The following is a 22,765-nucleotide window of genomic DNA, read 5'->3' on the forward strand; positions in this document are numbered from 1 at the left end:
GTCGCACAGAGTTGGACACATCTGAAGTGACTCAGCAGCAGCAGCAGCAGCAGGATATAGGATTGAGAGGACTTGCTATTGGACTGGGAAAGGAGGAAAAAACCAAGGATGATGCTTAAGTTTCTGAGTTGAGCAAATGGGTGGGAAGTTAGTGCCATGCCCTGAGATAGGAAACAGAGAAACAGATGTTCAGGGAGAGGGGAGGATGGTGAGCTCAGTTTTCAATATATTGAGTTTTAGGTGGGTTACTTATAAAAGTAAAGATATTCACAGCCTTATCAGCTAGTCATTTCAATCCATGTTTTAGAGAAGAGATTGCGGGGTTGGGGGGGGGGGGGATGGGGAAACTCTGAAGTTTCAAGAGGTTGAGTAAATTGTTTTTTCATACCCAAGTTTATCTGACTGCAAGGGCTATGCCTTTTCTACTGTAGCCCTCAAATTTTTACCCAAACTTCTGAGAGTCAGACGGGCTTCTCTGGGGGCTCAGATGATAAAGAATCTATCTGCAATGTGAGAGATCTGGATTTGATCCCTGGGTCAGGAAGATCCCCTGGAGAAGGGAATGACTATCCATTCCAGTATTCTTGCCTGGAGAATCCCATGGACAGAGGAGCCTGGTGGGTCTTGTGGTCCATAGAGTTGCAAAGAGTTGGACACTACTGAAGCAACTTATGTTCAAGCTGGTTTTAGAAAAGGCAGAGGAACCAGAGATCAAATTGCCAACATCCACTGGATCATGGAAAAAGCAAGAGAGTTCCAGAAAAACATCTCTTTCTGCTTTATTGACTATGCCAAAGCCTTTGACTGTGTGGATCACAATAAACTGTGGAAAATTCTGAAAGAGATGGGAATACCAGGCCACCTGACCTGCCTCTTGAGAAACCTGTATGCAGGTCAGGAGGCAACAGTTCGAACTGGACATGGAACAACAGACTGGTTCCAAATAGGAAAAGGAGTACGTCAAGGCTGTATATTGTCACCCTGCTTATTTAACTTCTATGCAGAGTACATCATGAGAAACGCTGGACTGGAAGAAACACAAGCTGGAATCAAGATTGCCGGGAGAAATATCAATCACCTCAGATATGCAGATGATACCACCCTTATGGCAGAAAGTGAAGAAGAACTAAAAAGCCTCTTGATGAAAGTGAAAGTGGAGAGTGAAAAAGTTGGCTTAAAGCTCAGCATTCAGAAAACGAAGATCATGGCATCCGGTCCCATCACTTCATGGCAAATAGATGGGGAAACAGTGGAAACAGTGTCAGACTTTATCTTTTTGGGCTCCAAAATCACTGTAGATGGTGACTGCAGCCATGAAATTAAAAGACGCTTACTCCTTGGAAGAAAAGTTATGACCAATCTAGATAGCATGTTGAAAAGCAGAGACATTACTTTGCTGACTAAGGTCTGTCTAGTCAAGGCTATGGTTTTTCCAATGGTCATGTATGGATGTGAGAGTTGGACTGTGGAGAAGGCTGAGCGCCAAAGAATTGATGCTTTTGAACTGTGGTGTTGGAGAAGACTCTTGAGAGTCCCTTGGACTGCAAGGAGATCCAACCAGTCCATTCTGAAGGAGATCAGCCCGGGGATTGAAGGAATGATGCTAAAGCTGAAACTCCAGTACTTTGGCCACCTCATGTGAAGCGTTGACTCATTGGAAAAGACTCTGATGCTGGGAGGGATTGGGGGCAGGAGGAGAAGGGGATGACAGAGGATGAGATGGCTGGATGGCATCATGGACTCGATGGACGTGAGTCCGAGTGAACTCCGGGAGTTGGTGATGGACAGGGAGGCCTGGCATGCTGCGATTCATGGGGTCGCAAAGAGTTGGACACGACTGAGCGACTAAATGAAATGAATGAATGAATGAAGCAACTTAGCATGCATGCATGCAATGAGTGGGAGGATTATTCCAACTATTTTAGGGAAGAGGGGATTTCCAGGTACTGGGCTACCATAAACTTTGTGGTCTTTGATGGTTGGCTTTGGAACTGTCATGGTGCCTGTGGGTGTATCATTTAGCTTACCATTGTGTTACAATGAGTATGTACTGAAGCTCAAGGTCTAGTGGAAGTCGACTGATCTGCCATTTTGGACCCATTTGGTTCTAATCAGTTTATGTCATGTCCTCAGGCTAGGTAATTCTCTCAAAGGTTCTGCCCTGCCCCCTTCCCTCCTGTTTCAGTGTGTGCTGCATGCTAAGTTGTTGGAGTTGTGTCCAACTCTTTGCAATCCTAAGGACTGTAGCCTGCCAGGATGCTCTGTCCATGGGTTTCTCCAGGCAAGAATATTGGAGTGGGTTGCCATTTCCTCCTCCAGAGGATCTTCCTGACCCTGGGATCGAACCCAAGTGTCTTATGTCTCCTGCATTAGCAGGCAGGTTCTTTACCACTATTGCCACCTGGAAAGCCCAAGTGTCTCATAATAAATACACGTACTAATTCATCTTTAGGGAATTATGTAAATTTAACATTAAGTGGGATAAAGAAGAACCATGATTAATCTCATAATAGTTCAGGGTAGGTTTTTACCACCAAATGGATAGAATAAAACCTTTCTGTTTCTTACAGGGTATACTGGATTTTGATATTGTGGATAAATACATATCTTCTAGGATAATGCAATATCATGGAAATCAAAGGAATATAGTTTCAAGAAGAAAGTGGTATCAGTGGTGTCAGATGTTACTAAGAGATGAAGGGCAAGGTTTGAAGTAAGGTCATTAGATTTGGTGATCAAGAAGTTAAGAGGGACATCTCAAATCCCCCTGTGGCCCAATAGTTAAGAACCCTTACTCTCACTTATGAGAGCCTGGGTTCAATCCAAGATGGGGGAACGAAGATCCTACAAGCTGTGCAATACAGCGAAAGAAAGAGAAGGGAATTGCTGGTGACATTTTCAAGAGCATATCCTTTGCTAGTATAAAGTAATCAGAGCACAAGGCAACTTTTAAGGAGTTAAAGAATAAGTAGTCTACATACCCATAGGATTGTGAAAATTGAAAACACAACAAATAGAGAGTACTGACAATTAGAGCAAGTCACACTTTCATTCAGTGCTGGTGGTAGTGCAAATTAGTTTAAACGTTTTGGAAAACCAGCAATATCTACTAAAGTTGCTTATTTGCATAACACATGACCCAGCAATTCTGGTTCTAGATATGTGTTCAGCAGAAATGAGTGCATAGTGTGCTCCAGAAAGCATGCACAAGAATGTTCATATGAGCTTTGTTTTGGAGTTCTGGTAGGTTCATGGATTATATTGTAAAAAGTTACAAATAAATGAAAATGGCCTACATGGACTGTTGTTGGCAGCTGGACATGAACCAAGGATTGTAATTATTTCAGATCTGGCACTGAGGTCCATAAGAAAGGGGAAAAGTGTAAATTGTTCATGAGAATGGTCCCTAAGGATGTACTACTCAGCTCACCCTCTCTGTACATCAGCGCAGAATCAAATCTCGTAGAGTTTTAGGTGAAATAGAAAAGGATAGCTTTATTACCTTGCCAGGCAAAGGGAGACACAAAGCCTTCTGCCTAGAAAAACTGTGTCTCAACTCAGAAGAATTTGATGAGGTTTTCTAAACAGCCGTTCAAAGGTGGGGTCTCTGTCAAGATTAGGGTACAAGCAGGACTTTGTTGTTGCTGTTGTTCAGTCGCTAAGTTGTGTCTGACTCTGTGTGACCCCATAGAGAGGTTGCAGGCCAGGCTCCTCTATCCTCTACTATCTCCCAGAGTTTGCTCAAATTCATGTCCATTGAGTCAGTGATGCTCTCTAATTATCTTATCCTCTGTCGCCCCCTTCTCCTCCTGCCCTCAATCTTTCCCAGCATCAACGTATTTTCCAATGAGTCAGCTCTTTGCATCAAGCGGCCAAAGTATTGGAGCTTCAGCATCAGTCCTTATATTGAATATTCAGGTTTGATTTCCTTTAGGATTGACTGGTTTGATTTCTTTGCACTCCCAGGGACTCTCAAGAGTCTTCCCAGCACTACAATTTGAAAGTATCAATGCTTTGGCTCTCAGCCTTCTTTGTTGACTAGGAGGCCTACTCCACTTCTTTCAGGGGATTCTTGCCAACAGTAGTAGATGTAATGGTCATCTGAATTAAATTTACCCATTCCTGTCCATTTTAGTTCACTGATTTCCTTTGTCGATGTTCACTCTTGCCATTTCGTTCCTGACAATGTCCAATTTACCTTGAACTGTGGACCTACCATTCCAGCTTTCTTTGCAATATTGTTCTTTACAGCATCAGACTTTACTTTCTCCACCAGACGCATCCACAACCAAGCATCGTTTCTGCTTTGGCCCAGCCTCCTCATTCTTTCTGGAAATATTTCTCCATTCTTCTCCAGTAGCATATGGATATCTACCAACCTGGGGGGCTCATCTTCCAGTGTCATCTTTTTGCCTTTTCATACTGTTCATAGGGTTCTCCAGGCAAGGATACAGAAGTGGATTGCCATTCCTTTCACCAGTGGACCACGTTTAGTCACAGCCCTCCACCATGACCTATCCATCTTGGGTGTCCCTGCACTGCATGACTCAGAGCTTCATTGAGTTACATGAGGCTGTGATCTGTGTGATCGTTTTGGTTAGCTTTCTGTGATTGTGGGTTTCGTTCTAGTGGTTGTGGGATTGTAGTTCTTGCTTCTCCTGTCTGTCCTCTGATGGATGAGGACAGGAGATAAGCTTAGTCAACAAAAGAGTTCAAAATGCAGTGCTTCAGTGCAATCTCAAAAATGACAGAAGAATCTCGGTTTGTTTCCAAGGCAAACCATTCAACATCACAGTAATTCAAGTCTATGCCCCAACCACTAGTGCTGAAGAAGCTTAAGTTGACTGGTTCTATGAAGACCTAAACATCTTCTTGAACTAACACCAAAAAACAGATGTCCTTTTCATCATAGGGGACTGGAATGCAAAAGTAGGAAGTCAGGAGATACATGGAGTAACAGGCATGTTTGGGCTTAGAGTACAAAAAAAAAAACAGGGCAAAGGCTAACAGAGTTTTGCCAAGGAACATGTTGGCCATAGCAAACACCCTCTTCCAACAACACAAGAGATGACTACTCATGGACATCACCAGATCAGTATCATCAATACAAAAATCATCGATACCAAAATCAGATTGATTATATTCTTTGCAGTCGAAGAAGGAGAAGCTTTATACAGCCAGCAAAAAAAAAAAAAAAAAAAAACACCTAGAGCTGACTGTGGCTCAGGTCATGAACTCCCTATTGCAAAATTCAGACTTAAATTGAAGAAAGTAGGGGAAACCACTAGGCCATTCAAATATGACCTAAATAAAATCCCTTACAATTATACAGTGGAAGTGATGAATATTCAAGGCATTAGATCTGATAGACAGAGTGCCTGAAGACCTATGGATGGAGGTTCTTAACATTGTATAGGAGGTGGTGATCAAAACCATCCTAAAGGAAAAAAAAATGCACAAAGGCAAAATGGTTGTCTGAGAAACCCTTGCAAATAGCTGAAGAAAAGTGAAAGGCAAAGGAATAAAGGGGAAATATACTCAACTGAAAGCAGAGTTCCAGAGAATTGCAAGGAGAAACAAGAAAGCTTTCTTAAGTGAACAATGCAAAGAAATAGGAAAACAATAGAATGGGAAACACTAGGTAGAGATCTGTTCAAGAAAATTGGATATATCAAGGGAAATTTTAATGCGAAGATGGGCATAGTAAAGAACAGAAATGGCAAGGACCTAACAGAAACAGAAGATATTAAGACAGGGTGGCAAGAATACACAGAACTATGCAAAAAAGGTCTTAATGACCCAGATAACTACAGTGGTCATAGTATAACCTAGATGGTCACTCGTCTAGAGCCAGATATCCTGGAGTGTGAAGTCAAGTGGGCCTAGACAAGCACCACTATAAATAAATGAGTGGAGGTGATGAAATTCCAGCTGAGCTATTTCAAATCCTAAAAGAAGATGCTGTTAAAGTGCTGCACTCAATATGCCAGCAAATTTGGAAAATTCAGCAATAGCCACAGACTGGAAAAGGTCCATTTTCTTTCTAATCTCAAAGAAAGACAACTCCAAAGAATGTTCAAACTACTGTACAGTTGCACTCAAATCACATGTAGCAAGGTAATCTTCAAAATCCTTCAAGCTTCAACAGTACATGAACCAAGAACTTTCAGATGTACAAGCTGGATTTCAAAGAGGCAGAGGAACCAGAGATCAGATTGCGAATATCTGCTGGATTATAGAAAAAGCAAGTGAATTCCAGAAAAACATCTGCTTCATTGACTACACTAAAGCCTTTTACTGTGTGGATCACAACAAACTGTGGAAAATTCTTCAAGAGATGGAAATACCAGACCACCTTACCTGCCTCCTGAGAAACCTGTACACAGGTCAAGAAGCAACAGTTAGAACTGGACATGAAACAACAGACTGGTTCCAAATCAGGAAAGGAGTACGTCAAAGCTGTATATTGTCACCTTGCTTATTAAACTTATATGCAGAGTACATCATGTGAAATGCTGGGCCGGATGAAACAAGCTGGAATCAAGATTGCCGAGAGAAATATCAACAACCTCAAATATGCAGATGTTGTTGTTGTTGTTTAGTGGCCCTGCCATGTCCGACTGTTTGCGGACCCACAGACTGTAGCACACCAGGTCTCTCCGTCCCTCACCATCTCCCAAAGTTTGCCCAAGTTCATGTCCATTGCATCAGTAATGCCATCTAGCCATCTCATCCTCTGACACCCTCTTCTCCTTCTGCCCTCAGTCTTTCCAAGCCTCAGGGACTTTTCCAGTCAGTCAGCTGTTCACATCAGATGACCAAAATACTGGAGTTTCAGCTTCAGCATCAGTCCTTCCAACATGTGTTCAGGGTTAATTTCCCTTAAGATTGACTGCTTTGATCTCCCTGAACAAATATGCAGATGATACCACTCTAAAGGCAGAAAATGAGGAGGAACTAAAGGGCCTCTTGATGAGGGTGAAAGAGGAGAGTAAAAAAGCTGGCCTAAAACTAAACATTCAAAAAACGAAGATCATGACATCTGTTCCCATCACTTTGTGGCAAATTTATGGGGAAAAAGTGGAAACAGTAACAGATTTTATTTTCTTGGGCTCCAAAATCACTGCAGACTATGACTGCAGCCACGAAATTAAAAGACACTTGCTCCTTGGAAGAAAAGCTATGACAAATCTAGACAGCATATTAAAAAGCAGAGACATCACTTTGCTGACAAAGATCCTTATAGTCAGAGTTATGGTTTTTCCTGTCGTCATGTATGGATGTGAAAGCTGGACTTAAAAGAAAGCTGAGCACAGAAGAATTGATGCTTTTGCTTTTGAATTGTGGTGCTGGAAAAGACTCTTGAGAGTGCCTTGGACTGCAAAGAGATAAACCAGTCAATCCTAAAGGAAATCAAACCTGAACATTCATTGGAAGGTCCGATGCTGAAACTGAAGCTCCAATACTTTGGTCACATGATGCTAAGAGCCAGCTTATTGGAAAAGACACTGATGATGGGAAAAGATTGAGGGCAAGAGGAGAAGAGGCTGACAGAAGATAAGATGGTTGGATCGCATCACCAACTCAATGGCCGTGAGTTTGAGCAAACTCCAGGAGATAGTGAATGACAGAGAAGCCTGGAATGGTCTAGTCCATGGGGTCACAAAGAGTTGGACACAACTTAGTGACTGAACAAACAGTCTTCTTTCTGGTCAAGCTCTCACACCTGTATATGACTACTGGAAAATCCAGTAGTCACAGCTACTGGTTTAAAAAACCAAAGCTTAGACTAGATGGTCCTTTGCTGGCAAAGTGATGTCTCTGCTTTTTAATATGCTGTGTAGATTTGTCATAGTTTTCTTTCCAGGGAACAATTGTCTTTGAATTTCATGGCTGCACTCACCATCTGCAGTGTTTTTGGAGCTCAAGAAAATAAAAGCTGTCACTCTTTCCACTTTTTCCCCTTTTATTTGCCATAAAATGATGGGATTGGATGGCAAGATGAGAGTGTAACTTGATTGCAACCTTGAGATGAAAACCACATAACTGCACTGCAGTGGAGAGAGAGAGTGGGCCCCTGCTGTGAATCTGCCATGCCAGACCTGGGCTGACCTCCTCTAGACTTCTTTTATGGACTTCTACTTAAGCTGTTTTTTTTCTGGGATTTTATATGCAGGAAAATATAATTCATAAGTAACAAATTTCAATTAAATTGCCCATTTAATCTAGTCAGGACTGATTTCTGCTATTTGCAACAAAAAGTGCTGTGCTTAGTCATGTCTGACTCTGTGGACTGTAGCCCACCAGGCTCCTCTGTCCATGAGGGTTCACCAGGCAAGAATGAGCTGCCATGCCCTCCTCCAGGGGATCTTCCCAACCCAGGGATTGAACACAGATCTCCCGCATTGTGGGCAGATTCTTTACCATTTACCGTCTGAGCTACCAGGGAAGCTCAAGAATGCTGGAGTGGGTAGCTTATCCCTTTTCCAGGGAATCTTCCTGACCCAGGAACTGAACCGAGGTCTCTTGCATTGCAGGCAGATTCTTTATCAGCTGAGCTACCAGGAAATGACACAGGATTCATGGTTTTAACTCCAAATTTGATATTCCTTATTTTACTTACTCTAAGCCTTGTTGTAAATAAATATTGATGAGAGGATACATAATATTTTATCTTATCAATGATTTTAAAATACAGAATAGTCAATGATCAAATATCAACTAGAAGTGTGGATAACTGACCAAGTTTCTTCCATAGGTAAATGTCATGAAATAAAATGGAGAATCAGGAGTTATCTTAATCAAGATAAGCAATTAAGAGACTGATAGACATAGCAGTTACATGTAAGTTGTGGACTTTAATTGGGTCTTGACTTGCTACAATTTTGCTTTTTGAAAATAATTGGGAAAGTTCGACTACTGTATAGGTGGATGTTAAGGAATGAATGTTAATTGTGTAATGCACAATTAAGGTATCATAGCAGAGAAAAATGTTCTGATTTTTTTAGAGAAGAATACTAAAGTAATTGGGCTTCCCAGGTGGTGCAGTGAACTCAAGAAAATTTTTTATTTCAATATTGTGGCTTCAAATTTTCTGATTGGTCTATTTCTCTAATTCCTTTTCCCCTTTCCCTCAAAATGTAAACTGGAAGAGTGTGATGAACATGGCAGTCAAACTGTGGAAGTCAATCAGAGTCCTGCGGATTCTAGTACTGGCAAGAGAGAAATCAGCGTGGAATCATCTCTAAGTGTCTGGCCAAAGCTGAAGTCTGGCTAGCCTCCATGAATGCTGTGAAAATTCTCTGGCTGCAGTCCTGACGTCCTAAACATCTGAGGTTGCATCATTTTTCCCACAGTTGCTTCTGGACTGAATGTGGACAGCATATGATGTAAACAGGTCAGGATAAAGTGTAGACAGTGTCTTCAGATTTTCTCTCCTTTCTTTCTCTCTCTTTTCTCCCTTTCTTCCTCCCTCCCTCACTTCCTTTTCTTTTTCTTCCTTTCCTTCTCACTCTCCCTCTCCCGCCTTCTCCCTCCCTCTCTCCTCCTTCTCCCCTCCCTAGCTTCTTCCCACCCTTCTTTCTTTTGTTTGTTTTGGAAATTCAGGCTTACACAGTTTCAAGACGGATTTTGCCCAAGGGTTTATCAGTTTCCTGAAGGGTAGAAAGAGTATAAAGACTTGTGAAAAAGACCATTGCCGAAGTAAGTAATACAGCCAAAGAGGCAAAAAATTCAGTTAGTGGTAAAATGTTTACTTTTTTCTGTGCTGCTTTGCTATGAACCCTTTCTTCCCTGAAGCCCTCACAGGTCTTCGCTGGATGGTCAGTCAGAGATCTCCTGTGCTTGTGTTGCTTAGGTGGCATGGCAGTAGGGAGCATGGAACATGGGCTTTCTCTAACTAGCGAATGGGGGTTGCTCTCCAGTTGAGGTGTGCAGGCTTCTCAGTGCGGTGTGTGGCTTTTCTTGTTGCAGAGCAGGGGCTCTAGAGTACAGGTTCAGTAGCTGTGGCGCATGGGCTTAGTTGCCCTGGGGCATGTGGAACCTTCCTGAACCAAGGATCAAACCTGTGTTCCTTGCACTGGCAAACAGATTCCTAACCACTGAACCAGGGAAGTCCTAGAAAATGTTTTTAAAGGACGCTAGAGGGAAATTCGGAGAAGGCAATGGCACCCCACTCCAGTACTCTTGCCTGGAAAATCCCATGGACGGAGGAGCCTGGAAGGCTGTAGTCCATGGGGTCGCGAAGAGTCGGACATGACTGAGCGACTTCACTTTCACTTTTCACTTTCATACACTGGAGAAGGAAATGGCAACCCACTCCAGTGTTCTTGCCTGGAGAGTCCCAGAGACGGGGGTGCCTGGTGGGCTGCCCTCTATGGGGTTGCACAGAGTCGGACACGACTGAAGCAACTTAGCAGCAGCAGCAGCAGAGTCAAATTTCTCCTAGAAAACTTAAGGAAAAACAATCTTTGAACTTCTGCCTATGACTTCATTCATTTCTTTCCTACCACTCAGTTTCTAAGTCTTCTCTTATCAACATTTATTTTAAAAGTAATCAAACTCCATCTTCTAATAGCTCACGATTCCTTTGACTCTTTCTCAGTATGTGGCTATTCTGTTTGAAACAAAATCCAGATAGACCAGGATTTTGCATCTGAGCATCAAAGCAAGGGGTAGAGCTGGAAATTAAAGGTCTGTGTAATTGGAGATGGTGAATATAATGTCTCAAGAGCTTTGATTGTAGAGGCCTCGGTGTTCTGACAAATATGAAAATAAAATATATGTGAAAACTGTTCCTTTTGTGTCTGACCCACCACAGATCAACAGATGAATTATTTTTTACAGACAGAATTAAGGCAGTCCTACTGGCGTACCAGCAGATGAATAGTTCAAGGACACTGGGGATTCTGGAGGATTCTCTCCTGCTCCCTTATCTGAGAAGCGTCTAATGCAGAACTGGTTAAATCATTGCCTTTCTGCCTTTATTCGACGGACTTTTCCCTAGTATCGGTTTACTGGTAAGAAACGTGCACCAAAATTCTACTTTCCTTGGCCTCCCCTCCGTTGAACTTTGTTGAACAGAATGCCTGACTCCTGCCTAACTTGGCTCTCTTCATCTTGGCTCAGGCTGAAGCAACTGGACAGCTTGGCTCAGAGTCCAGGGGGTTAGAGACTACAACCTCGTGGCCACCCTGCCTCTCCCTCACATGGGCTGTTCTTGCCCAGTCTGGTGAATAGTTCTTGGCAACTGCCCCAGAGAATAGAGCCACTAACAATAGCAACTCTCTTTTTAGCTCGAATCTCTTGGTACTCAGGACTGTGAACTTAGGAAAACCTAAAATAACCTGTGTAATTACAGTGGGTTACCCTAAGAGTCTATTTCTGCCATTACCAACTCAGGATGTCACTCCAGCAGATATTTAGCTGCTCGTAGTGGAAAGAGTACTGGGCTTATGGCCAGACAGACCTAGATTCAAAACCTAACTTGGCTATTTACTAATTTTATGACATTGGGTAAGCCACTAATTTGAATCTGTTGGAACTGAATGAGCGTCCACCTATACATATAAATGCTTGGAAACCTGCAGAGTGTTATACAAGGTTAAACCATTGCTATTGGGAAATGGGGATAAAGTTTTAAGAAAAATTTAAATCTTTGAGAAGCAGATGAATCAACTTACCCCTCTGCTCCATACCATAGTGTAGCGTTAGTCACTTTGTCGTGTCCAACTCTTTGTGACCCCAGGGACTGTAGCCCACCAGGCTCCTCTGTCCATGGAATTCTCCAGGCAAGAATACTAGAGTGGGTTGCCATTTCCTTCTCCCATTCCATACCATGCTCAGTTTTAAAACTACAGGTTGTTTCCACTTAAAGTTAAAGACAGTCTTCCCCCTTTGCTTATGACACATTTGGAAATGGGGGAATGATTTGGCAGTTCCTTTCATATCAAGGAATGACAAAGCAAGAAGATGAGTCTTTATACCTAATTAGTACAGGAAAGAGTGTTATCCACTTATGTGCTAACTGTGCCAGCAAACTGGCTTTCTCTGAAGTTTAGCCATTGTTTTTATTACTTAAATTTTTATCTTATGTGTAGGAAGAGAGATTGGTTCTTCAGAGTTAGACATATTCTTACCCTTTCTCACTACTCTTGTATAAACAGAGTAGGACCCTGTTTATACAGGACCCTGGGTACCTACTGGGTACAAATCCTTTCCATGTTTCTTGTTTGCAGGAAATAAGCTTCATTCAGCCTCCTCAATCTTCCCTGGGTTCCAAAGGGCACATTCTAATAGGCCGATAAACAGGAAAGGGAAGGAACGTAGTAAAAAAGGAGAAGTCAAGAAACAATAGAGCAGTCCTGGGGCAGGCTCCTGGTTCCAGCCAAAAATGGCTTCTCTTGGGTTGAGAAAGTGAGGCCAGGGACCACTCCCTGACCACTCCCTGCCCAGATGGCATGGCCAGAAAAACAAAAATAAAAACAAGAAAGCTCTGCCTGTGGATTTTACCACCTTGTAGGGGTCTTAATTGGAGAAGGCAGTGGCAACCCACTCCAGTACTCTTGCCTGGGAAATCCCATGGGCGGAGGAGCCTGGTAGGCTGCAGTCCATGGGGTCGCTGCGGGTCGGACACAACTGAGCGACTTCACTTTCACTTTTCACCTTCATGCATTGAGGAAGGAAATGGCAATCTACTGCAGTGTTCTTCCCTAGAGAATCCCAGGGACGAGGGAGCCTGGTGGGCTGCCATCTATGGTATTGCACAGAGTCGGACACGACTGAAGCGACTTGGCAGCAGCAGGGGTCTTAATAGGCTTCCCAGGTGGTGCTAGTGGTAAAAAAAATCCGCCTGCCAATGCAGGAGACACAAGAGACACAGGTTCAATCTGTGGGTCTGGAAGATCTCCTGGAGGAGGGCACTGGTAACCCACTCCAATGTTCTTGCCTAGAAAATCCCATGTGTAAAGGACCCTGACAGGCTATGATCCACAGGGTTGCAAAGAGTTGGACATGACTGAAGCGACTTAGCAAGCATTCAGGGGTCTTAATAGTTTTCTTGGCCTTATAATAAATTACCACAAACTTAGTGGCTTAAAGCAACACACATTTATTACCTCACAAATTCCATGGATCAGGAATTCAGAAACAGCTTTGATGGGTCCTCTGCTCAAGATCTCATAAGGCTGCGATCAACCTATAGGCCAAGCTGGTGTCCTCTCCCAAGATCACAAGGCTTTTTTTTTTTTTTTTTGCCATGGGGCTGTAGGATCTTAGCTACCGGACCAGAGACAGAACCTGTGCCCTCCACAGTGAAAGCCTGGAGTCCTAACTACTGGACCACCAGGTTAATTCCCAAGCTCACAAGGCTTTTGAAAGGATTTAAGTGGCAGAATTCATGGTGCCTCTATCACAACGGTTTATTTTACAGCATAAATCACATTTTTTTACCAGTGAATTTCTGAACAGAAAGAACTTACTGTAGTGGTCTGACACATAATTGTTGAATAAATGGTATATGGTTATGGTATATATAGTATATGGTTACTTGAGACCCATATTATTTTCTTATTGATTTGTTAGCAACTTGAGGGCACATGATTTAGGTCATACCTGAATGGTCTAGAGGTTTTCCCTACTTTCTTGAATTTAAGTCTGAATTTGGTAATAAGGTTCATGATCTGAGCCACAGTCAGCTCCTGGTCTTGTTTTTGTTGACTGTATAGAGCTTCTCCATCTTTGGCTGCAAAGAATATAATCAGTCTGATTTCGGTGTTGCCCATCTGATGATGTCCATGTGTAGAGACTTCTCTTGTGTTGTTGGAAGAGGGTGTTTGCTATGACCAGTGCATTCTCTTTGCAAAATTCTATTAGTCTTTGCCCTGCTTCATTCCGCATTCCAAGGCCAAAGTTGCATGTTACTCCAGGTGTTTCTTGACTTCCTACTTTTGCATTCCAGTCCCCTATAATGAAAAGGACATCTCTTTTGGGTGTTAGTTCTAAAAGGTCTTGTAGGTCTTCATAGAACCGTTCAACTTCAGCTTCTTCAGCATTACTGGTTTGGGCATAGACTTGGATTACTGTGATATTGAATGGTTTACCTTGGAAACAAACAGAGATCATTCTGTCATTTTTGAGATTGCATCCAAGTACTGCATTTCGGACTCTTTTGTTGACCATGATGGCTACTCCATTTCTTCTGAGGGATTCTTGCCCACAGTAGTAGATATAATGGTCATCTGAGTTAAATTCACCCATTCCAGTCCATTTCAGTTCGCTGATTCCTAGAATGTTGATGTTCACACTCTTGCCATCTCCTGTTTGACCACTTCCAATTTGCCTTGATTCATAGACCTGGCATTCCAGGTTCCTATGCAGTTTGCTCTTTACCGCATCGGACCTTGCTTCTATCACCAGTCACATTTACAGCTGGGTATTGTTTTTGCTTTGGCTCCATCCCTTCATTCTTTCTGGAGTTATTTCTCCACTGATCTCCAGTAGCATATTGGGCACCTACTGACCTGGGGAGTTCCTCTTTCAGTATCCTGTCATTTTGCCTTTTCATACTGTTCATGGGGTTCTCAAGGCAAGAATACTGAAGTGGTTTGCCATTCCCTTCTCCAGTGGACCACATTCTGTCAGACCTCTCCACCATGACTCGCCCGTCTTGGGTGGCCCCACAGGCATGGCTTAGTTTCACTGAGTGAGACAAGGCTGTGGTCCTAGTGTGATTAGACTGACTAGTTTTCTGTGAGTATGGTTTCAGTGTGTCTGCCCTCTGATGCCCTCTTGCAACACCTACCATCTTACTTGGGTTTCTCTTGCCTTGGGCATGGGGTATCTTTTCACGGCTGCTCCAACAAAGTGCAGCCGCTGCTCCTTACCATTCAGGTATGACCTAAATCAAATCCCTTATGATTATACAGTGTAAGTGAGAAATAGATTTAAGGGCCTAGATCTGATAGATAGAGTGCCTGATGAACTATGGAATGAGGTTCGTGACATTGTAGAGGAGACAGGGATCAAGACCATCTCCATGGAAAAGAAATGCAAAAAAGCAAAATGGCTGTCTGGAGAGGCCTTACAAATAGCTGTGAAAAGAAGAGAGGCAAAAAACAAAGGAGAAAAGGAAAGATATAAGCATCTGAATGCAGAGTTCCAAAGAATAGCAAGAAGAGATAAGAAAGCCTTCTTCAGCGATCAATGCAAAGAAATAGTGGAAAACAACAGAATGGGAAAGAGTAGAGATCTCTTTAAGAAAATTAGAGATACCAAGGGAACATTTCATGCAAAGATGGGCTCAATAAAGGACAGAAATGGTATGGACCTAACAGAGCAGGAGAGATTAAGAAGAGGTGGCAAGAATACACAGAACTGTACAAAAAAGATCTTCACGACCCGGATAATCATGATGGTGTGATCACTCATCTAGAGCCAGACATCCTGGAATGTGAAGTCAAGTGGGCCTTAGGAAGCATCACTACAAACAAAGCTAGTGGAGGTGAAGGAATTCCAGTAGAGCTATTTCAAATCCTGAAAGATGATGCTGGGAAAGTGCTGCACTCAATATGCCAGCAAATTTGGACAACTCAGCAGTGGCCACAGGACTGGAAAAGGTCAGTTTTCATTCCAATCCCAAAGAAAGGCAATGCCAAAGAATGCTCAAACTACCGCACAATTGCACTCATCTTACATGCTAGTAAAGTAATGCTCAAAATTCTCCAAGCCAGGCTTCAGCAATATGTGAACCATGAACTTCCTGATGTTCAAGCTTTAGAAAAAGCAGAGGAACCAGAGATCAAATTGCCAACATCTGCTGGATCATGGAAAAAGCAAGAGAGTTCCAGAAAAACATCTATTTCTGTTTTATTGGCTATGCCAAAGCCTTTGACTCTGTGGATCACAATATACTGTGGAAAATTCTGAAAGAGATGGGAATACCAGACCACCTAACCTGCCTCTTGAGAAACCTGTATGCAGGTCAGGAGGCAACAGTTAGAACTGGACATGGAACAACAGACTGGTTCCAAATAGGAAAAGGAGTATGCCAAGTCTACCCTGCTTGTTTAACTTCTATGCAGAGTACATCATGAGAAACGCTGGACTGGAAGAAACACAAGCTGGAATCAAGATTCCAGGGAGAAATATCAATAACCTCAGATATGCAGATGATACCACCCTTAAGGCAGAAAGTGAAGAGGAGCTAAAAAGCCTCTTGATGAAAGTGAAAGTGGAGAGGGAAAGAGTTGGTTTAAAGCTCAACATTCAGAAAACAAAGATCATGGCATCTGGTCCCATCCCTTCATGGGAAATAGATGGGGAAACAGCGGAAACAATGTCAGACTTTATTTTTGGGGGCTCCAAAATCACTGCAGATGGTGATTGCAGCCATGAAATTAAAAGACACTCACTCCTTGGAAGGAAAGTTATGACCAACCTAGATAGCATATTCAAAAGCAGGGACATTACTTTGCCGACTAAGGTCTGTCTAGTCAAGGCTATGGTTTTTCCTGTGGTCATGTATGGTTGAGAGAGTTGGACTGTGAAGAAGGCTGAGCGCTGAAGAACTGATGCTTTTGAACTGTGGTGTTGGAGAAGACTCTTGAGAGTCCCTTGGACTGCAAGGAGATCCAACCAGTCCATTCTGAAGGAGATCAGCCCTGGGATTTCTTTGGAAGGAATGATGCTAAAGCTGAAACTCCAGCACTTTGGCCACCTCATGAGAAGAGTTGACTCATTGGAAAAGACTCTGATGCTGGGAGGGATTGGGGGCAGGAGGAGAAGGGGACGACCAAGGATGAGATGGCTGGATGGCATTACGGACTCGATGGACGTGAGTCTGAGTGAACTCCAGGAGTTGGTGATGGACAGGGAGGCCTGGCGTGCTGCGATTCATGGGGTCGCAAAGAGTCGGACACGACTGAGCAACTGAACTGAACTGAGGGCACAGCCCTGAATCGTTTGTCTTCCTCCAACAGAGTCTAAGCCAGTGCGTGGTCTGGTGATTAAGTGGCTAAGTCGTGTCCGACTCTTTGCGACCCCATGGACTGTAGCCCACCAGGCTCCTCTGTCCATGGGACTTTCCAGAATACTGGAGTGGGTTGCCATGCCTTTCTCCAGGAGATCTTCACGACCCAGGGATCAAACCCGTGTTCTGTCCCTGGTCTGGTGGTTCCTGCACTGCAGGTAAATACTTTGCCGCTGAGCCACCATCGCTCAAATCTCATTTCTGCAGGGGGAAAAAAAATCAGGTGCAACAACCAAGCCCGGAGCCTGAGAGCAAGGGAGGATCTGGCGATACTGAGTGAATTTGTGAGAAGTTACGCTGGAAGTATGTAGGAGAGACCGATAGCAGAAGTCTGCCACTTTAAATCCTACACGGCTGTACCTCTGCAGGTGACCTATGAGTCTTCAAGAAGCTGTAGCTATGCTTCTCGCGAGAGGAAAGACGGACCGCGAGAAAGTCTGTCCGTGCCCCTCCTTCCTTGAGCCCCACCCACTCCCTGTCCGGACTCCCACCTTGAACCAGCTGCGTGTGACGTCTTGACGCGTGCGTGGCCGTGGCGTAGGAGGCGGGCCCGCGACGCGGCGCCGGAGGAGGAAGTGGTGGGGTTGTTGCTTCTTCTGCGCCCGCTGCTGGCTCTGGGGGCGCGGAGTGGGGCCACAGTTGCCGCCGCTGCGTTCGCGCTCTCCAGCTGTTCCCCTCCATGTGCCCGGGATCCGTCGCTCCCCTTCCTCAGGCCGCCGCTTACCCCGGGGTCTATGGAAGTAATGGAAGGACCCCTCAACCTGGTGAGTGGCCCACAGAGGGTTGCGTCGGCTCTCGGGCACCTTTGCCTCAGGACCCCATCTCGGCGTGCACCTGACTGGAGGCCGGGAAGCTGGTTTGGCGCGGGTGATTCTAAAATCTGGGGGGCGCAGACAGGCTCGGCCCTACCGCGGCTCCAGCCAAGCAACCGCAGAGGGCCCCTCGGGGATCCCTGGGAAGCTCCTGCCTCCTGTTCCCGCCGCCTTCAGGCGCCCCCTACCCCAGGGCCCTGGGCGAGGGGGCTCCCACCAGCAAGGGTTGCCACCTCTCCAGACCGGAGGAAATGCCTCCAAGCGCCACGTAACCACCTCTTTGCAGCCTGGAGAGACACTGAGAAATGGTGTGTAATACTGGTTCTAACTTCTAACACAGAGTCTGAAGTCTGAGCGTCCCCACTGTGGAGAAATCATAATCTCTCACCCCTGTTTCCCTTCACCCATTTCTCCCCTGTGTTCACATGCATAAACTGAGACTTTCCTTTCTCAACTAAATTAGAGACAGCTGGGGGGAAAAGACAGAGCTGTGCCTGTTTTTAGCTCAGTTTCATCACTTAAGGTATCAGGAAAGTATGGTAGATGTTTACCTTTCTCAGAAAAAGCATTGATAGCTCCTTATTATGTTTTTAGGCACCTCAGGTGTAGCGATTTTAAAACAAACACGAGTTTTTTTCCGCCTGGCCACTGTATCTTTTGGTTTTCCAGAGAGGGTGTCTATTTTGGATACAAAAGTTAGATTACTTAAAGTTGTAGACAGACAAGGTAACTTTTTTCAGTTCAACTATGATAGTGGGTTTGGAAAAAAGAACATATGGAAAATTATTAGTTTCTCACGTTGGAACCCTGAGAACACGTGTGGTGGGAGAGCTCTGGGCAGGAATCAAACCATTCTGTAGAGAAGCAGTACAGCCTGGTGGATTAAAAGTATAGATTCGGGACCTAAACTGCTTGGATTTGAATTCTAGCTTTGTTGCTTAATAACTATATGACCTTGGGCAAATTAGTTGATCTCACTCTTTGTGGTTTGTTATGAGGATTAAGAGAGTAAACAAAAGTAAGGAGCCTAGAACAGTACCCGGTAGGTAATGAAGTGTAAGAGTTAGTTATTACAATAATCAGACCAAAACTCTTGATTTAAAAATCTCACTTGGACTTGGTGAGCTTAAAAAGTTTAAGATTCTAAGACCTAAAGCTATGGTTCCCAGATGGCTGGTGCCGGGTTAGCTGCTATGAGAAGTGCTTTCCAGTTTTATTGTTGAGCCCTGCCCCCATTGGTAAGAGTTGTTTACACTTAAAAAGAACCAGACTAGATTTGTGATTTTTTTTTTTTTTAAACCAGGGAAATGTCTTGCACTTTTCTTGGTTTTAAGGTGACATATACTTGGCAGTGAAATATAATGGATGGCTCAGTACTGAAACTTCACAGGAACATTATTAGAAATAACCAGCAGTTCACAAAGTGCTTCAAAGTTCAAGTGTCCTTGCAAAATGACCATTGGTTCATTTCCAGTTAACTTCACTTTATTTGGCTGCTTGCTTCAGCATAACCCCAGCCAAATGCCCCACTAGTGTGTGGTAGCTTATGAAAAGACTGGAACTGGGTGACAGTTTAGATGGAGCAGCAGAATCACCAGTTTAGGAAAAATTAGTTGACTTGGCAGTGGTATTGCCTTTTTATAGAAGAGAATTTTGAGTAGTCTTAGGAGTCTAGCATAAACCCATAATCCAGCCATACAGTTTATGTAGACAAGTATCAGAAATTTGGCATCTTGAATTCTTAAGCCATTTGAGATTTGAAAGATTTAAGTTTTAGGTCTAGCTCTTTAATGGAAGAGAACAATAGAACAGAAATTAACGTTTACTTGAATCATTTTAACTGTGCCAAGTATCAGTGTCTGGCCTCTGAATTTGTTGTCACTCAGTTTTAAAAGACAGATTTTTTCATTTTCTGTTGTACTATATCCTGTACCTTATATGTTTTATGTGTAGTTTGTATCCCTTAGTTCCCTATCCTGTCTTGCCCTATCCTCCTTCCTTCTCCCTACAGGTAACCACTAGTGTGTTTTCTGTATCCAAGTCTGTTTCTTTGTTATTGAATATATTAATACATTCATTTTTTTCCTTTAGATTTCACATGGAAGTGATGTCATATGGTATTTGTCTTTCTCTGCCTGACTGATTTCACTTATGCCCTCCAAGTCCATCCATGTTGTTGCAAATGGCGACATCTCATTCTTTTTTTTTATGGCCGAGTAGTATTCCATTATTTGTGTGTGGTGTGTATGTGCTAATAAACATATCTATATATACATATACACATACATCACACCCCTTTCTATTCATCTGTTGATGGGTATGTTGGTGGCTTCTGTATCTTGGCAATTGTAAATAATGCTGCTGGGAACATTGGGTTGCATGTATCTTTGCAAATTAATATTTTCGTTAGAAGACTGAATTTTTTTTAAGACAAACACATTCTTTTATGCCAGCCAATATTCATTCTAGTATCCAGCAGACTCAACATGAGAAACACTTCTCAATGCTATAATTTTGAGTGCCTTTGAGCATCCCATTAGTCTATACAAGCTTTTCTAATGACATCATAGTGTATTCCAAACTGATTGCATAAGGACTTATTACAGTACCTAGGTTTATAATCATGTGTCCTGAGAGCATCCTTGAAATTAAATAATAATTGCTTCCCAGCTTTACAGATAAATAAGCCTAGACAAATTAAGTAGATTAGTGACTCAAATACATTATGGAGCTACCTTATGTTGATATCATGACTTCTTTCTAGTAATTCTTCTGTCTTAATATACTTAAAATATTCATTTCAGTATGGTCCTTGTCTATACTGAATTACAGATTCTTTGTCAATATCGAGTGGCTTTGCTCTAGTGCATGGTGCTAAGTCGCTTTAGTCGTGTCTGACGCTATGGACCACCAAGCTTCTCTGTCCCTGGGATTCTCTAGGCAGAAAGAATACCGGAGTAGGTTGCCATGCCCTTCTCTATGGGAATTTCCCAACCCAGGGATCAATCCCCGTTTCTATGTCTCCTGCTTTGGCAAGCAGGTTCTTTACCACTGGCGCCACCTGGGAAGCCCTTCTCTGCTTTAGTATTTCTTCTTTTATGTTAGATTTGCAGTACGAATTTGTAGGCCTATTTCCTCACAGTGATTTTTAAGATATGGAAGAGACCAGCTTGAAATTGTCATTTTAATATATAGTATGAATACTGTGTTCTAATTTTCTGGTTTTTGAAGTTGGTCAAAAGGAAAATAGGATGAATTGTATTGACGTTGGTGGGGGGAATAACTAATCTTTGGGCTCTGAATAAGTTTTTTTTTTTTCCATCAATTTTCAATATGCAAAATTGTAACTTATAAAATTACTTAGTGTATATTTAGGCATTTCTTTCCTTACACTTAATTTTGGTGATGCAAGTGCTAGTAGCAAATGTCAAAACTTATGTGAGATAATTTCTAGTTCTTTGTTTTCGGTCTATTTGGGAATGATGTCAGACTTCAATTTACATATGCCTGTGTTGCTCATGCTTCACTTACCTACTCTCCAAACTCTAAGGACAGAGTCCATGTCACTGTGTGACCACAGTTGTGTTCTTTGTGTTTGGCCCTTTTAAGAGTGCTGAGAATATGTTGAGAAGCTGAAGTGCTCTTTAGAGTGCTCAACTCTTCTCATCTAAATAACGGTATCAGGTATGGTCCAAAGGATGGCGTTGTAACTATGGGGTCTTTGTAACTATTCCATGTTAATTATATTGACAATAAAAATAAAATCTTGCCCTGAAAAATATCAAGGAAAATTTCATCTTGTCACAGGCTAGGCTAAAGCTTGGTGGAAGCACTCTGAGGGATGGCAGTAAAGCACTAAGACTTACCCAGTAATTACAGAGTCCTGGGGTTGGCAGCAGGCACTTACAAATATTGTTTTGTTTCCTCAGTAGTTGTATGAGATGTTTAACATTTTACAGATGAAATCTTGGAACTGCAGAATAAGTGGTGATAGTTGGATTTGAAAGCAAGATTCTAAATAAAGTATCTCATCTTTCTATTAGATCATGTTTGCCCATTTGTTTTAACTGTGATCCACAATAAGAAATTTTTACTTAATGACAATACACACATACCTAGGTGTATATTACTTTGGAGCTTGATTCCTTATGGATGTGCAAAATGCAGGGCCATTCATAAATTTAACCCAAAATAAGACAAAAATGTAGAAAACTTGAAACATAAAGTGCTGTGTATGTGTATATAGTATTGTATGTGATATACTCTGTTGTGCTGGTCTCAGTCGTGTCCGACTCTTTGCAACCCCATGGACTGTAGCCCTCCAGGCTCCTCTGTCTGGGATTCGCCAGGCAAGAGTACTGGACTGGGTTGCCAGGCCCTCCTTCAGGGGATATTCCCAGCCCAGGGATTGAACCCAGGTCTTCTGCATTGCAGGCGGATTCTTTTATTGTCTGAGCTACCAGGGAAGTCCAAGAATACTGGAGTGGGTAGCCTATCCCTCTTTCCAGGGGATCTTCCTGACCCAGGAATCGAACTGAGGTCTCCTGCGTTGCAGGCGGATTCTTTACCAGCTGAGTCTGTGTAGTGTTATATATGATGCACTCTAATATTTACTATTAGAGTTTTTTAAATGCTGGTTGTGACCCACGGATTGATTTCAGGACTCACTGTTGGTTTTCATCCTGTAATTTGTCTTCACAGCAGATGATGGCAGTTCTTAAAAAAAGGGGTGGGCATGGGGGGAGGGGCAAGGTAAACTGAAATCTTGAGGAAGGAGAGAGATGCAGCAGACTGCCTGTGGGGAAATTGACTTAAAAAGGTCTTCCTGGACCTCTCTAACAGCTGAGCAGTTATCCTGAGTACAGTTCATTATATTAGTTACACAGTCGGTGTACTACTTACAGTTAGGGGATGCTACTTTAGAAGC

General features: G+C 43.0%; 1 protein-coding gene across 2 annotated transcripts in view; it reads left to right on the forward strand.

The window, feature by feature from the left end:
- The first annotated feature begins 17,513 nt into the window (after positions 1-17,513).
- NRBF2 (nuclear receptor binding factor 2) overlaps positions 17,514-22,765 on the forward strand; it is a 28,404-nt gene continuing 23,152 nt past the window's right edge. Inside the window, exon 1 of one of the 2 annotated variants that reach the window (XM_069571797.1) lies at positions 17,514-17,790. In XM_069571797.1, the coding sequence (XP_069427898.1) occupies positions 17,761-17,790 (30 nt within the window). In that variant the 5' untranslated portion in view covers positions 17,514-17,760. The remainder of the gene's footprint in view (positions 17,791-22,765) is intronic. The other variant, XM_069571798.1, reaches the window with a different exon arrangement.

Source organism: Ovis canadensis, chromosome 25 (genome assembly GCF_042477335.2).
Source record: "Ovis canadensis isolate MfBH-ARS-UI-01 breed Bighorn chromosome 25, ARS-UI_OviCan_v2, whole genome shotgun sequence".
Lineage (NCBI taxonomy): Eukaryota > Metazoa > Chordata > Mammalia > Artiodactyla > Bovidae > Ovis > Ovis canadensis.